Source organism: Aplysia californica, unplaced genomic scaffold, assembly GCF_000002075.1.
Source record: "Aplysia californica isolate F4 #8 unplaced genomic scaffold, AplCal3.0 scaffold00610, whole genome shotgun sequence".
NCBI lineage: Eukaryota > Metazoa > Mollusca > Gastropoda > Aplysiida > Aplysiidae > Aplysia > Aplysia californica.
Genome location: NW_004797880.1, coordinates 457160 through 473279, shown reverse-complemented (window position 1 = coordinate 473279; position 16120 = coordinate 457160). Strand labels below are relative to the sequence as shown.

At 42.7% G+C, this 16120-nt stretch overlaps 1 protein-coding gene across 6 annotated transcripts; it reads right to left on the bottom strand.

Annotated features, from left to right (window-relative positions):
* Window positions 1-866: 866 nt before the first annotated feature.
* LOC101864176 lies at window positions 867-15917 on the bottom strand. 6 transcript variants are annotated; one of them, XM_005107534.3, is made up of 8 exons: window positions 15817-15917; window positions 12985-13939; window positions 12429-12470; window positions 10514-10596; window positions 8345-8506; window positions 7565-7648; window positions 4905-5119; window positions 867-2309 (listed from the first exon to the last, which is right to left on the bottom strand). In XM_005107534.3, the coding sequence occupies exons 2-8, from the start codon at window positions 13885-13887 to the stop codon at window positions 952-954; spliced, it is 2847 nt and encodes a 948-aa protein (XP_005107591.1). In that variant the 5' UTR covers window positions 13888-13939; window positions 15817-15917; the 3' UTR covers window positions 867-951. The 6 variants fall into 6 exon arrangements, with proteins under 6 accessions (XP_005107591.1, XP_012943072.1, XP_012943071.1 ...); XM_013087618.2 differs by having other exon boundaries at window positions 867-2267; XM_013087617.2 differs by having other exon boundaries at window positions 4914-5119.
* Window positions 15918-16120: the final 203 nt, after the last annotated feature.

Sequence of the window (16120 nt, the reverse complement as noted above, 5' to 3'; positions counted from 1 at the left end):
TAAATATACATCGCAGATCTCAGCTCCATTTCAACGCAGAAAGTTTCCACTCACAATTTAAGACAGAAATACATTTATAATGCCTTCCAGACATCTTAGCTTCCCCGACTTTTCTCATGGCACCTGTTTAATAGACAAGACTCACAAAACTAGCACAGTACACGCAGATAAAAAACACTTGCAAACTTTTCATGATAAAACCTGTGAATGTTGGTTGAATTGGTGTTCTTTTGACAGTTCGGCTTCTAGATTCTAGCTCTTCTTTTTATCTGGAGGCATCATCCTTCCCTCACAACAAGAATAAAGAATACATGGTCCAACTCAGAACTGTATCTCATAGCCCATGGAGACGAGTCATTCTTGTCCAAAGCATGCATGTTGGGTAATCACTCTGCACGTCTTTGTCAAGGAGAGCCCATCATTACAGATGACTTCATGAGCAGAATTACTCATCACTCGCAGCTGCATTATGTAGTTCCTTCAAGGACCTACGATTTAAATGCCCATTGCACCCACGGGTTACCAGTCGCAGATTTTATACCATATTCAGCACGACTCGATTGTATCGACAGATACTCGATGCCAACTCACGGTCAAATGTGGACGGCATGCTAGCCTGGCTCTCTCCCCCCACTCCTTCCCAAACACTACGAGCCAAACTGATGCATGCAACGGGACATCAGCCACTGCCACTTTTGCTGTGGCCACCAGCAGGGAACCTCAGTGTCTGGAGCCAACAGTCATTCATCGTGTGGCATAAATCAGAAAGAGAGAGAGAGAGAAAGATTGTCATTCACAATTCAGTCTCTGAGCGCATGCAGGCTGAGGGCATGGCTGTTCCCCTATTTCATCAGTGTCATCCCCAAGTCTGAAGTATACAGTTGCATGTCTCACTTTGCACAACTCGTTCAGAGAGAGAAAAAAAGTCAGTCATATGACGTGGCGGCCTGCTCATTGATGCATGCTGTAGATACGATTGTCACCCTTATCCTGTCCGGGTTCCCGCCGGCCCTGATTCCACTGGCCTGCATCAAAGTTCTGCGGCCCACGCAAGTCGGCCATGCGCATCTCCATGGCCTTAGAGGCGCTGTACATGAAGCGCGAGGCGTCCACCTGGTTGTAGTTGAGCAGCGAGGGCTCAGAGGCCAGGGAGAGGCGGGGCCAGCCGGAGGACGCCGACCACGAGTGGTGCAGAGACTGTTCGGGCGTGCCCGGTGGCTTGTAGTGCATCGTCTGCTGCACATCCGAGCCGTTGCTGGCCGGGCCGCCCCCACCGCCGCCCGAGTTCACCCCCGAGGTGGGGCCCGGCGTGTGGAGCTGCCGGTTCAAACCCGACATGTAGTCGGGACCACCGCCACCTCCGCTACTACCGCCACCCCCAGATGGGTTCATGCCTCCCACCTGTTGCTGCTGCTGCTGCTGCTGCTGCTGATTCTGCCACTGCAGCGGGGGGCCTCTGCCGTCTGGGGTCGGGGTTGGGGTCGGTGTGGGCACCGGCCCGGGGGTAGAGCCGTCTGGCTTGCTGGACATCCCACCCTTCTCACCACCGTGACCAACCTGCTGGCCCCCCGGTCCCATACCATGGGGGCTGCCCACCTGAAGCGGGTGCCTCACCACCACCGACTCGGAGACAAACTGCTGCGGGATGTTGGGGATGGTTTTGCCCCCATACACCCCGCCTCCCGCCGCCCCGGCACCAGACGCGCCAAGGGTGTCATCGTCCTTCTTCACGCCCCCAGCTCCCCCGTAACCATCCCGTTCCAGATCCATCTGTTCTGTTTTCATTCCCAACGCCAGCTGGTTCATCAGCTGTGCCCGCTCTCTCTCCGCCTTCTTCTTCCCTCGGCTGGAGCTGCCCCCTCTGTTCTTACTGCCCCTGGGCCTTCCACGGGTCGGGGTGGTCAGGATGGTGCTGGCCTGTGCAGAGAGGCCGCCCGGGCCGTGGCTTGGGCCCGCCACTCCCTGGGGCAGCGGGAAGGTCATGTTCTTCATCTGGCTCAGGTCCATGTTGGAGAGCTTCAGCCCGTCCGGGCCCTCCTTGGCGTTGTAGTCGTACGGGAACCGCAGCCGCATGGGCGAGGTGCCCTTCCGCTTCTTGCTGCCTTCCTTCGGTTTGTTCGGGTTGCCTCCCTTGCCTTCCTCGTCCGAGGTCAGGTAATCCTCCGAGCTGTGAGAGTCGTCCTTGCTGGCGACGCTGATCGGAGAAGAGGTGAGGCCGTCCGCCCGCAGGGTCCCGTCAGCGCGAATCGACAGGTTCACATTGTTGACTGGGGAAAAGGTAGCAGCAGTCAGGTCAGGGGTGGTCAGTACTGAAAGCAGACCAGAAGACAGAGAGAGATGCTACAGTAAACGTGGAACACCATCAACACCTGACGTTTCCCATTCTAGTCCTCAGGAAAGTTGCCTTTCTGTTTAGACTCATTTATTTCCAACCTTTGCCTTTCCTCCAAAAACACAACCCTTTTACCATTACTGTAGAAAACATAATTTCTTCATAACACAAAGAGCCTGAAAGTTTGAATAGGAACCAAGAACCCCTCGATTATCATTACCAAAATATGCCCGGCACCTGTATAAAAACATAACCCAGTACTCAGAGCGCGTCAGTACAAAGGGCTATAGGAACAGCGCTGGTAAGACACTGTCCATCATCTTCCGGGACAGGACCATTGAACTCAAATGTACTGACTAAAGCACCAGTTGAATTCGAAAAACTATCATCAAAATATCCCAAATGACATTACAGCTTTCAAGATCTATTTTACATTATTTTGTGCATTGAATTACCTACTGTTCCACGAAGGCCATTCACGTACAAATCTTTAAAAATTGATTGTTCACTGTTCAGAATAAACAAAAATTGAAACCATCATCTACAGCTACATCTGAGCAAAGCTGGCCTACACAGAGGTCAAACAGCAGACAAAGGAAAGCGTAAAGCAAATAAGGGGCTTTCACAAACATCATGCAGGAAAACCAGATTTATGGCAGAACTACACTGATATGTGTTCGCTTGTTTGAGCAAAGAGAAGCACATCACCACAATAGCAAGCACTTACTGAGTGCAGGGAAAAAGGAAGACGGACATGATCAAATAGAAGGAAAGAACAGAAGTAGGACCTGTAATAGGTAGGGTCTCCAACCACCCTTTTATACTTGATAGGACATTAAATGTTTGGCTTCACAGATCAGGTGTGCATGGCGCACATTTAAAGATTCCTTAGGGGTTGAAAACGTAGGCAAGCAGATAATTAGGCCCCCCACCCAGGCAAAATTCAAAATGTTGTCATTCCCTACCATAAAGAATATCCCTATCACACCTGTAAATAGTAAAACACACCCTTACGCCTTCCTTGATTCCAAACGTATTGAATATGTCTCTCTATTCTGACAAAAGGGAAATGGCACTTTGGCAATCTACTTCCCCTATGTCTACTACGCAGGCAAAGCTGCATTATGCAAACTGCTTTCATCATCAACGATACAGATGGACATCCGAAGAAGATGAAATGTTGGGGAGTTCAAAGACAGGGCACAATACTACCAGTATCTGTTCAACAGTTTTGTCGATTTCAATGTCTCTTAACATGATCATTTCTCCATTAATCTGCCCCTTATCACTGATTTCCTTTATGCTACAAATGTCAAAAGATTACTGTTCTATCATACTCTATCACACAATGGCAAATACTGTCTACTTTTCCCTCCCATGGGTTAATTTCTTGACATTATTCCAAACCTTTCCACTTTTTATTACATCACTGTCAGTCGCTCTTACCCATATTTCAATAAAAGGTAGCTTAAAAGAATGATCAACCCATGGCTTTAAACAATAATCAACCCAAAACTATACTTTGATTCTCTTTCAAATAATACCTATAAAATATCTAGACATCATACTGACAAAGCTACCAAATAGAAATTTACGGAAGCATAACAAGGTGAAAAACATTTGCTGTTCACCAATTTTCTCATCAGATCATGATCATGGTTACCATTAAGAATCCACTTTTAACATTCAGCCATTACATTGTACACCCTCAACCCTTCTCGCCCCAATAAGAGATAGCTTAAATTTTTAGTGAGCCAACCACCCTTTAATGTGTATGGAAGCATATCTGATAACCCTACTTCCTTTATCAGTCCTTCCAACAATTCGTTAAAAGTGAAGATCACTAACAAAATGATGGCATCTCCTTTCTGATTTGAGAATTTGTTTACCAGAATTACTAATTAATCAGTGCTTTTTGTAGGAGTTACAAAACACATACACACACACAAGGAATACAGCATAAACCGCACAGCAAAATAAACCCACCAAACAAATAACAAAGGCAAGATAAAAAAAACTTGTTCATGGAGCCATGGCATGTAAACTCTCAAAACAATTTATTAATCAGAGAGCCCTAAAAATATAATGAGGGGAGAAAAATGCTCACCAATAATCACAAGATCTAAAATAACAGTTAAGTTAGGAGAAGGGCTTGTTCCCTTTCTTGTTCTGAAAAAAGAGGGGGTGGGGGTGGGGGCCTATTTTTTCAAAGTTGCTTTTTTTCTAAACTCATCCCACTTTGATCCCTTGAAACCTCCTGTTATGCATGCTGATTGCCTCTAGCCCAACATTTCACAACAGTTTCACTTTTAGTATGGTTCACTGTGGGGAATTTCCCATTACTAACAAGAAAGGAAACCTCATACAATAAACATTATCACTTTTTGTAACTTTAAAAAATCTCATAATTCTATGATGTCTGATTGCCTTTAGTACACATTACATTTCAAAATGTATTCAGCATTGTTCAATTACACACCTTTTCTATGGCAGGAAGCTATTTTCAGAACTACGCATGCTTAAGGCATGATTATGTGAAAGAAAGAAATGGAAGGGGGAGGGAACTACATACATTCCTCACCATGGCGCTTCATGTGTTTGTCACGGTGGTGCGCACGGAAGAACATCTTCTCGCAGAACGGGCACTTGAAAGTGCGGTGGTACTCGCCCGTGTGCGTCTTGTAGTGGCGGTCTAGGTGTTGCTTGCGGGTGAACGCCTTCCCACACTCGGTGCACGCGTATGGTTTTTCGCCTGTGTGGGTCATCTCGTGACGACGCAAGTGGTGGCTGGAGGAGACACAGCAGAACATACACACATTTCACACGTGGTATAAGTCGTGCAAAAAGTTGCAGAGAAACCTCAACAAAAGAAGAATTAATTTAAATGGGGTAAGTTATGTATCAGGTGTATTATGTTCTTAACGCCTATGTGGTCTCTTGATACATTTTTGGAAAACAAAAAAACTAATCAGTTAAAAAATCCCAAACCTGATTGTAAATGATGCTAAAGTGAACTTATAGTCATTTTGACATGATTCATGGTGCAAGCTCAGACCCCTGGTTTTTATCGAGGATCCACAGATTAACCTTGGTAATGATTTTAGGAATTTAACAATTGGGAAAAAGTAAACCTATTTCTCCCAGTTACACAGTTAATATACAATACCACTGATCCTTTACTTTTTACTTTTTCATCCTCTAGTCCCGTTGAGCATGGAAGGGAGATGCATTATCTTAAGAGAGTCTCTTTTCTCATTTTTTAGTTTTAGTTTTAGTAGAGGTTTTACAGCGCTCGCAACTGCATAAGGTCATATGAGCGCCAGAAGATTAGAGGTGTTACAAGAGAGTAACAAACACAAAAAAGAAGGAGGGGAGATAAAGACGATAGATGTTTGATAGGAAAGAAGGAGCAAACCACACCAGAGCACCCGCCAACCACCAACCTTTTCTCATTTAATGTACTTTCCCATCAACAGAATACTCATTATTTTATTTACAAATAACTCGGGTATAGGATCATTATCAAAAAGGATGGAAGAAAGTGCAAGACGAAAGACTAACTAGCAAAGAAATCAGAGGTACTGTCATGAAAACTGACAAAAATTCCATCCACTGCTCTCACAACAGCGAGATGGCTCGTATGACTATTCAGATCCTAAGGTTCACGGAACAGAATGAGAGTAAACACGACAATATGAAAGAGGCAAACAAAGGCCCAAAAATGAACATTTCAAAGCCTTGTCCACAAGCTTCCTGTGGAAACTGCACCTCTTGACTCTTTATCAGTTGAAATTTTACAACTTGCACAAATTACACTCCCCTTTCCATAAGGGACAACCCACCCATCCCCCCCCCCTCTCTCTATGTGCAAAAAAAGTAATGCTCATTATGGTAAACAAATTAAAAGTGACCCTGCTTAAGCACTTTCCCTAAAAGACCTAAAACCTAAATGACTCTTTAACAACTATATAAAGAGACCTAATTACATACTTTTACTTTAGGGGGGGGGAGGGGGGAGGGAGAGAAACAGATGTAACGAACAAAATCGACTTACCCATTAAGGAACAGAACCTATAACCCACCTTCTACCCATCGAAACAAATCGTAAACAAACAGCTATCTACCATCCCTCCCCTGTCAACGTGTAAAGACAGCATTATGTGAGGCATGAGATGAAAGCAATGCAATCAACCTGAGGTTTGTGCATGCAGGGTCACACACGCCCTAGCCTAACTGAGCATTCTAACCCATACCAAATTTAGAAATCAATATACTTCTCACAAATATTTGTCTCAACAGCCCACTTAACAGTACACTTACTCTGGAAAAAAAGAACTATCCTTCCATCTACAATCTAAAAAAAAAAAGAAGTTTTATCCATTATCCCTGCAACTGGCTGGTCATTTCAACTGACAATTTGTGGAAAGACAAGGAATTCAGAAAAACACCGCCACTGAAAAGTGACATAGCAGTAGAAGTTAAGTGAATATGAAAAAAGAGGAGGAGAAAAAAAACCTCAGATAAAGGCCAAGATCAAGGAGTGTATAAATAAGATAGAACTGAACTTCCAAATCAAATACTACCGTTTCGCTGCCAAGAAACACACCCCTGAGATAAGACACTATATTTAAAACTCTGTTTGGAAGTATGAAGCAAACCTTTATCAAATTTTATTATATTGCCACTCCCAAACAAATTTTTGGCTGCTTTTCATCTCAAAGACAATAATCTTCATCCCAGCCAAATCTTTCTTCATGAGACACTAGTATACTTGGGCTAACATTTGCCTTTTTCCTTATCTCTAAGGCTTTCCGAGTCCAAACACAATATCATTCAATCTTTCTACTAGCACTGCTTCCTCCCACTTTCCATTCTTTCATTATAACTCCCTGGAAGATTTTCATCTTTTTTACAATTCAAAAAGCAGATCCCAGCAGTTGTCACATTTCCCAAACTTCTCATGACTTCCCTTTCCATCCTCGGCCATGTGCACTTTAATAAAATGTGAAAGAACTGACAAAAGAACGACAATCCCGCCATGATTTGGGAACTAAAATAGTACTGAAGAGAGAGAGAGCTACAAGAGCAAGAGCATGACAAGGACCTACACCTTCCCAGTCAACCAGCACCAAACGAGTACGCAAGAAAATAAAGTGAAGAGGAATATGAGAGGGACGAGGAACTACGTCTCTTTCTGGTCTATCTAGCAGCAACCCTGCAGGCCAAACAAACCTTAAGTTGAAAGCCTTGCCGCAGATCCCGCAAGTGTATGGTTTGGTGCCCGTGTGTGTCAGCTCATGGCAGCGCAGGTGGTGGCTGTGGGGGGGAAGATGGCAAAAAAAAAAAAAAAAAGAGTTGGACGAAGATGAAAATAAATATATATATAATGACAAACATAATCGCGCTCACCTGTGAAGGGAAGATGCCATTTTAAAAAATGCATGGGAAGATGAGGAAAAGGAAATAGCATAATTTCACTCAGCTGTGGGTAAACATGACAAAGACACCTCAGGTGATGATGAAAAAGGAAATACATCCAAGAAACAAGTTCACTCAGCTGTGGGGGTGGAAGTTGTCAAAAGTGTGTCCATGAAAATGATGAAAAAGAAAACATTTTCTCTTACATGTGAGAACAAAAGAAAAACGGGAACAAGAGGACAAAGCTGATTCGACAACACAGAGACCAAAAGAGTTAAATAAGAAAAACAGGAAGCAACCTCATTCAAAACAGAGAAGGGAAAAAAAACAGAATGTTGAGCATTTTAGAAAATGAAGAACGGAAATCAGATGTATTAATGACACTTTCACAATTAGCATAGATTTAATTTGGGAAGCAGAACAAAAAGATGAATAGCAGCAGTGATGCAATGATACAGCAATGAAGCATAAGAAACTACAAAAGGAGATGGATGGTCAGAGAGAGGGGAGAGAGAGAGAGAGAGCCCACCAGCCAATCACAGGTGAGGACAATGCGGAAGCGAGCTTGCTGCACAAAACTGCCGAGTCACTCACCTGCGACGGAAACTGTGGCCACAGATGACGCACTTGTAAGGGCGCTCCCCTGTGTGTATGCGCACGTGCCGCCGTAAATACTCCTTCTTGGCAAACATACGGCCACAGAAGTCGCAGCTGCAGGGCATGTTGGGCCCGTGATGGCTGTTGGGGTTGGCATGACTGCAGCAAACGTGAGGGGGAGGGGCCACCGTTACAAGTAGAAGGACAACTTCAGAGGAGGGACATTTCACTCTCAGAAACAACAGGTCAGGCTACTACTACTTGCATTATTTTCATTCAAGGAATAGTAAATGATATTTCTTACCATTTCCCTCACTTCATGACATGTGCAATGATAATAACAAAGAAAGATTCACTTTGCACGTAATTTGAAAGGAGAAACAAAGAGTAAAAACATAGCAGTGTGAAAGAAGAATCGTTCAAGGACAATACAAATGAAACAGCTACTGTATTTGCTTCCACTTTCTAAAAATTCTGCACACTCTAGAAATAAGTGTGTGAAATCTGCAGAAACATAGAATCAAACATTCACTTCAATTCATTCAACAAGTGTCATATTTGCAACAGACATCAGCGATCACACTTCACAATTCATTCCTTGCTCAGATGCTTTCAAACAATATTTATCTTTATCTTTCTCCATCAAGCATCTGTTGAGGTTCTCCAAATAAGTTTCTCTTGGTCTACCCCTGCCCCACTAGCCTTCAATGTTATCAGTGACAGTAAGATGTTCAAGGCCCTTCTGTCTGTTCAAGTGTCCAAAAAAATGTGAGCAGACCATGTGGGCTTCTTCAAGTACTACTTCATTTGATTTCTTTTCCTTCCAAAAATGATCTGCAAGTCTCCTGCGCAACCACATTTCAGTTGCTTCTATTTTACTCTAGATGTTTTTGGTGATTGTCCAGCATTGACAGCCATACAAAAAGGTTCAATTATCCATTAAAACTGAAATTTTGCACAAATTGCAGACTGAAAGGTGCCCTGAAAATGTAACTCAATTGCAGTGCAAAATAATCACAAATCTATAAAAAATATGAAAAAGTAGTGGACCTTTTTAAAATACCTGTCACAGATCATGTTCTCGTCGATTACAGATCATATTTGCAACCTCCGAGCAAAAAGCTTCATTCAATTGGCTGGTATCATGCTGTACCACGGAGAGAACCCACCCCCCACCCCCCAAACCCCCGATTTGAATCCTTGTCTGGGCATTCTTGAACGGCGGTTGTTTTGTGGAGTTTTCAAGGCTCTCACCTCAATTTGGCTCATTCCAGTCGGAGATGGACATTAAATGCCGAAGTGCCGCCTCTTAAATTGCCTAAAGGTTGAAAGGGGCATTAAACTTACGGGTTGATAAACCCATACATTTACTTACATTCTAATCTTTGGAGCAGGAGCTCCTCCACCTTCAATAATGACCTTCCTGTGTCAAGTGGGCCCTGCCTTGTCAAATTGTAGTTTAGTGCAAGTCAGCACGATATTGACTTTGGTGATGACAGAAAAAGATCGGGACAAAAAGTAACCCTGACACCAAACTACAGCAATCCCCCCCCCCCCCACCCCCACCCCCCCTTCATTCTTAGTAAGTTATAATAAATATTTTACGACCTTCACACAATTTAGATCATTCACAAGTCCAGCTGCTTTGACAATTACTACCCAGGCCAACTGTGTCTGAGTGAGATACAGCATCCAAGCAAGCAGATAAAAAAGGGTACTCAAGGGGGGGGAAAAATAACCTCCACACTCAGCAATCAAACTAACGACTACTGGGTGCAAACATAAAGATCGTAACGTTACATCGCAGATACTGGTCTTCCTCAGAGGATCATTTGGCCGCTTTTAAGCACAAGGGAACTATCCCCGAAAATGCTTTTTTGAGAAAATTGAAGGTAAAGTTTTTGCCCCTTGTTCAGTTTCTTTAAAATATAAGGAGAGTTTTCTCTATAACCAATCAAATATATACACATAAATGAAACCAAACTTCTCCTATAGGTATGGCAATGCCCACTTTTGGTCTAAATCAGGATTTCTGGAAACCCCCAAAATCTGGGTTAGCCCGTTGTCCTTTAAAGCGACCAATTCATTTAGACATTACAAATAAACAAGAAAATAAAACTTAACAAACAGTTTGGAGGGAAAGAGAGAAACAACTCCTCCACTGACCTGATGGTGGAGCCTTGTCCATGGGCTATGAGGCGAGCACCAGGCATCAAACCACTTCGAGCCAGACGCTCTTCTGCCTTCACCTGTCAACGAGATAAGATCTTTACGCCTGCAGTGTGCAAAAATTCTACTGTAGCCATGCATTCAAACTGAAAGTGTCCATTTTCCTCAAAGCCTTTTGTGCAAAAATATATACCACAAGACTATTTTGGAGAAGCAAAGCACCATCAGTTAAGACTTGTTCAATTGTTTTAATGAATATCTTGTTTTCATTACTTCAGAAAAAACTAGACTTTCATTTTATATATTATATTTTAGACCAAAAGATAAGAATAATAAATGTCTTTAAACTTTGATCAAAACTGTCATTTCCATGAACATCAGTTTCAAGAGCCAAAAATCAAAAGCCACTACAAAAGGTAAGCTACTTGTGCTTGAAACTGACCTACTTTTATTTATAACTTCTTTTTCTAACATGATCTAAAACTACACATAGTTACTCTAGTAGCTAGTCAGTAAATTTAAAGTTATTGCATTGTTGACATTCAATTTGGAGAGAACACTTTCAGATTGATAGGTAAACAGTTAAAACTAAAGGCAGGGTGAGTGAGAGAGGGGTCTTTCCGTGATTTCAAACTTTTGTCACACTAACCCTATACCAATAAAGATGATAAAATTCCTTTTAATACTTTTTTTTATATTTTTAATTTTACTTCAATCTGAATTTGAGATTCGGTATCAAGCTCCTTTCTGTGCCAGAAAGTCAATTATTGAATTAGAACAAAAGCTGGAATTTTAAAAAACCAGCAGACCACACACAACCACCCACACAGAAAGCCTGTTTCCACCTTACATTATCTAGTGCAATATATCGTAATATATTATGCAAGTCTGAAACCATGGGAAGACTAATTTCCACCTGTATAGCAAAAGCATACATACTGCCATTGTACATAAGAAAAAAAGACGAGAGACCAAGTTATCACGACACCATGTCATTTGTCCGGTAAGTTATATGAAGCAAAGAAGTGTGAGATTAGCCTGTAAGTTTCTTTCTTTGTTGCAGCTTTATTATGCTAACAAATCTAAAAATCTATTCATGAAAATACTTTTCAAAATGTGAGAGTACTAGTACTAATTCGTTGCCCAAGAAGGATTGTCGAGGTTGAAATTGATCTTCTAAGGGACTTGCAAGAAGTAAAATTCAGCTCTTGTGTAAAATCAATATCTCTTGCATGAAGGAATCCATCTTCGCTTAAACCCATGAAGCTGTACATAAAAAAAGAACTGCGGAGCTTTTTCAGACTAGTTGCTAATGCTCTGAGCCTGAGTAGACCAAACCAGTACAACATGATTTGAACAACATGAAAATAACGTTTAACAAATCAGTCATTCCTTAGTTACTCATTATAATCACTTCTCCTGAAATAAAATTTGAACTCAAATATAAACCCATTCATGAACCCCATACTGTTTCTTAAGAGTAGAAATCAAATATTCTGCAACAAAGAAATAAACTAAAGAAGCATCATAGGTGAGACCAGTCGACCAATTGTTCATACATTGCCAGTGCAGAAAGTAGTAAAAGCAAAGTTCAAGAACTGGGTATTTAATTTCAAACAACTCTCTGGTTTGTAACCTTTCAAATTTTAGCACAGGGACCTCATTTGTAAGTATTTTTTAGAATACTTTTAAAACGCTTTCATTTCCATTGAATAATTTTCATTTTCAGACTGCTGGAAAAGCACCATAGATATCAAATCAACACAATCAAACCTGACAAATGGTCTCACCTATAATACAGAAACAACAAAGATACATTATATCAGACATCCTATGCTGATGACTTTGCTATAATCATCTTTGTGACAACTCAAAAACAAAAAAAGAAAAAAAAATTCATAATGTGCATTACGTTTAGAAGTCCATTCTTTTCCATGAGAAATTGTAACCCAGACTGCGAAAGAAGAAAAAAAAAGAGCATTGCTGCTGATGAGAATTGCCAATCATAAATGAGCACAAATAATTAAGTGAGAAAAGGCATAACAAATCATGAATGGGGAAAATGGTGATGAAATTATATCACAATACTAAAAAACATTATTCACAGTACTTTTAAATATAAAATTACAGTATTACACAGCAAAGACATCAAATAAGGAAACAATTAAATATAATTCTACCTACAACACAATTATCACAGAACTAAGAAAACATATTTTGCACAAAATTCAACACTATACAAAAACATCTCCACATCTGGACTCTTAAAAATAGTAAAATGAATTTTTATAGAGACAAGGGTAAAAAAAATGATAGTATACAATAAAAAATCCTTCAACTTCAAAACGAAACCTCTTGCATCATAAAAGCCAACAACTGGCGCATTCATTGCATGTTATTTTATTTTTTTTTGTGGGGAAGGGGAGCTAAAATCGTAACTTAAAATTCTCTTCAAGTGCCCCACCCACCTGTATGACAGTGGAAAGGTCAGTCTGCGAGGACTGGTCTTTTACTGTGACCCTGTTCTTGCAGCCACCACAACAACCGGAGTTGGACAGGTGACCGCTGGAAGAGACGGGCGGCATGTTGTTTACCATGTTCACATTGCTGCCGCCGGCGTTGATATGCACATTGTTCGGCAGCAGCGACGCCCCGTTATGAGTCTGCTGCTGCTGCTGCTGCTGAGTCTGCTGCTGCTGCTGCTGCTGTTGATGTTGTTGGCCTGAGCTGGCAATACTGTTCGAGTTCGTGAGCTCATTGGAGGAGGGCACGCCCACCACGTTGACGTTCCCCTGGGCGTGCATGGCCATTCCGCCAGCAACCGCCATGCTTAAGCCTCCCCCGTCCACGATGCTCACGCCTCCCCCAGCTGAAGGGAGATTCATGCTCACGCCGGGAACAAGGTTTAACGCTGTGCTCCCAGGAAAAGTTACGAGGCTGTTGCCAGGGGCAACCAGCCCGGCTGGGTTTGACCCAGCCACAGAGCTCATACCCATCCGAGCGCTGAGCGAGGCGAGGGCGTTGCTAGTGAATGTTAAACTGTTGGGGTCTGTGTTGCTCCCCGAGAGGCCCATGGCCACGGCCAGGCTACCGATCGACATGGCGGTACCGGGGATCTGGATATGCTGAGCCTGGGCGGGAATGCTCCCTGGCTGCTGACCTTGCTGCTGTGAACCCGAACCGTCACCAGCTGTGCAAGGTACCGAGATTGTGCCGGAGACTGCACCCGAACTTATCGCTGTGTTTACTGATGGGTCAATGCCAGAGGTTACAGGGAGTGCCATACCCACTGAACCAAGGCTCATGGCGTTGATGGCACCGTCCCCTGAGTTAATCGTTCCTCCGCCTTCAGTCGGAGTGCTGGGCTCCATTCCAGCCGATTCTCGTCATGGAAAGAGCTTTTTACTGCACTTGTATCAAAACCTAAATTCAATATAAAAAATAAAAATTTAGTTTATTACCTTCAATTATTAAATATGCATGACAAAAATATTCACTCAAATAGGCATGCAGCTTATAAATCCCTTTCTGATTCACATTATTTGACTGCAGCTTACTGGTGCGCACATTCATTTTCACAAAGCAAACTCTGACACACTTTCCTCTCCACAAATGAAAGCGCGCGTGTGTGTGTGTGAGTGTGTGTGTGTGTGAGTGTATGTGAGAGTGTGTATGTGTGTATGTGTGTGTGTGTGTGTGTGTGTGTATGTGTGTGTGTGTTTGTGTGTGTGTATGCAAGTGTGTGTGTGTGTGTAAGCTTTGCCGCTTGGCGCACGATGGGCTAGGCCTACGACACTAGATCTAGGTTTCATCGCGGATTGCTCGGGCTGTGTGTGTGCGTGCGTGTGTGTGTGTGTGTGTGTGTGTACGTGTGCACGTGCTTGTGTGTTTGTGTGCGCACGCTTGTGTGTGTGTGTTTGTGTGTGTGCGCGCAGTGCAGGTAAGTTTGAGTGCCGGCGCACGCTGTTGTGTGTGTGTGGGTGGGTGTAAAAATTTGAGACGGTAAATTTATGGAACGAAAATTGCTGAGATTGTTTATAAAAATAACACAAATTAATACAAAAAAACAAACACGGCGAGTTCTAGTCAACACATGAAGCTATAGCGAGCCCCTCGCACACCTCTGTGATTGGCCTAGATGACATGTTTCCGCCATCTATTTTTGTCGTCTTCCGGGGCTTCCCCCAAGACTCTTGGGTAACTGTTGACTAAATCTCGCCGTCTTTGGTTTTTTGTTGTATTAATTTGTGTCATCTTTTATAAACACATATTAATTTGTGTTATATTTTATAAACAATCTCAGCAATTCTCGTTTCATAAATTTACCTTCTCCTCAAAGTTGTGCACACACACAAGTACAAGCGAGTGCTCGCCCACACACACATGCGCGCGCGCGCAATGCAGGTCCGCTACGGTGAGAACAGAGACAGTGTACGTTTATGTACATTGTCTCTGGTGAGATCTAGTCAACTGGCAAGGGAAACCCCAGAAGATGACAAAATACATGGTGGAAATATGTCATCTATATTTGGGCCAATCACAGAGATGTGCTAGGTGCTCGCTGCATCTTCATGTCTAGTCAACAGTTACTGGCGAGGGAAACCCAAGAGTCTTGGGGGAACCCCGGAAGACGACAAAAATAGATGGCAGAATACGTCATCTATATTTGGGCCAATCACAGAGGTGTGCTAGGTGCTCACTGCAGCCGCATGTAAGAATAACAAACAGCAGCACAATGCTGACGAGTGGCAGGTGATGAACTGACTGCATGACTACCCACCGCTGTCCTCAGTCCAGGCCAGACAAGTCATTAAATCAACCTATGATAGAGATCTAGGCCTACCACTACCACCTATTTATGACTCCTTTTGACTAGGCACGAGATCTAGAATCTAGCTTAGACTTGGCCTTTAGGCACAGATCTACTACTTTTAGGCTAAAATTAGGCAGGTCAACAATAACTTGCTTGCCTTGCTATCGCTAGAGTCTACAAGAGAAAATGAAAACAAACCTCAAAAGTAAACCAGAAAAAAAACGTGTTGGATATATCTAGATGGTGTCGGGCAGCCATATTTTACTAAAGGCCAAGATCAGGACCAACGTCTCGGTCTAGACCTAGAAGATTCATTTCTAATAGACGTGCACTAAAAAGACGCGGCCCAATCCAAATCAAATTTCAAGTCTTGGGCCAGGGTAGACTGCACAGTCCTGCACAAATATATCTGTGATTACCAAAACAAAGCACTCTGCAACCATACCTGCCCTTCAACAAAGTCTACCAAAAGTACATGGATCAATACCTCTAATCCCATTGTAGGCAGTAATAAGGGGGCGTGGAATCTAAAAGTTTAAATAAATCATCAGATCCGAAACAGCGGGGTGTCCGCCATGTTCTTTCGTGTCGGAACTACTTTTTCAGATGCCGGAAGTTCTCAACTTTATTGCCGAAAATAACCCTGCTCACCTCGAGAGTGACAAAGGACATTTTTTATTAAAATTGAATATAACATTGATTGAGGAACATAGTACTTAGTTTCTAATCAAAATAAGATCCATGCCACATCTAGTTTAAAATTTTCATACTAAATAACATTCCCACACAAG

Bases quoted from the DNA above. Each gene is read 5' to 3' on its own strand.
- LOC101864176 (XM_005107534.3), bottom strand. From the start codon at position 13,887: ATGGAGCCCAGCACTCCGACTGAAGGCGGAGGAACGATTAACTCAGGG. The intron at 8,507-10,513 runs GTCAGTGGAGGA...CGTTTGCTGCAG, and splicing joins GGACAAGGCTCCACCATCAG to TCATGCCAACCCCAACAGCC. The intron at 7,649-8,344 runs GTGAGTGACTCG...TCCCCCCCACAG, and splicing joins GGCCACAGTTTCCGTCGCAG to CCACCACCTGCGCTGCCATG.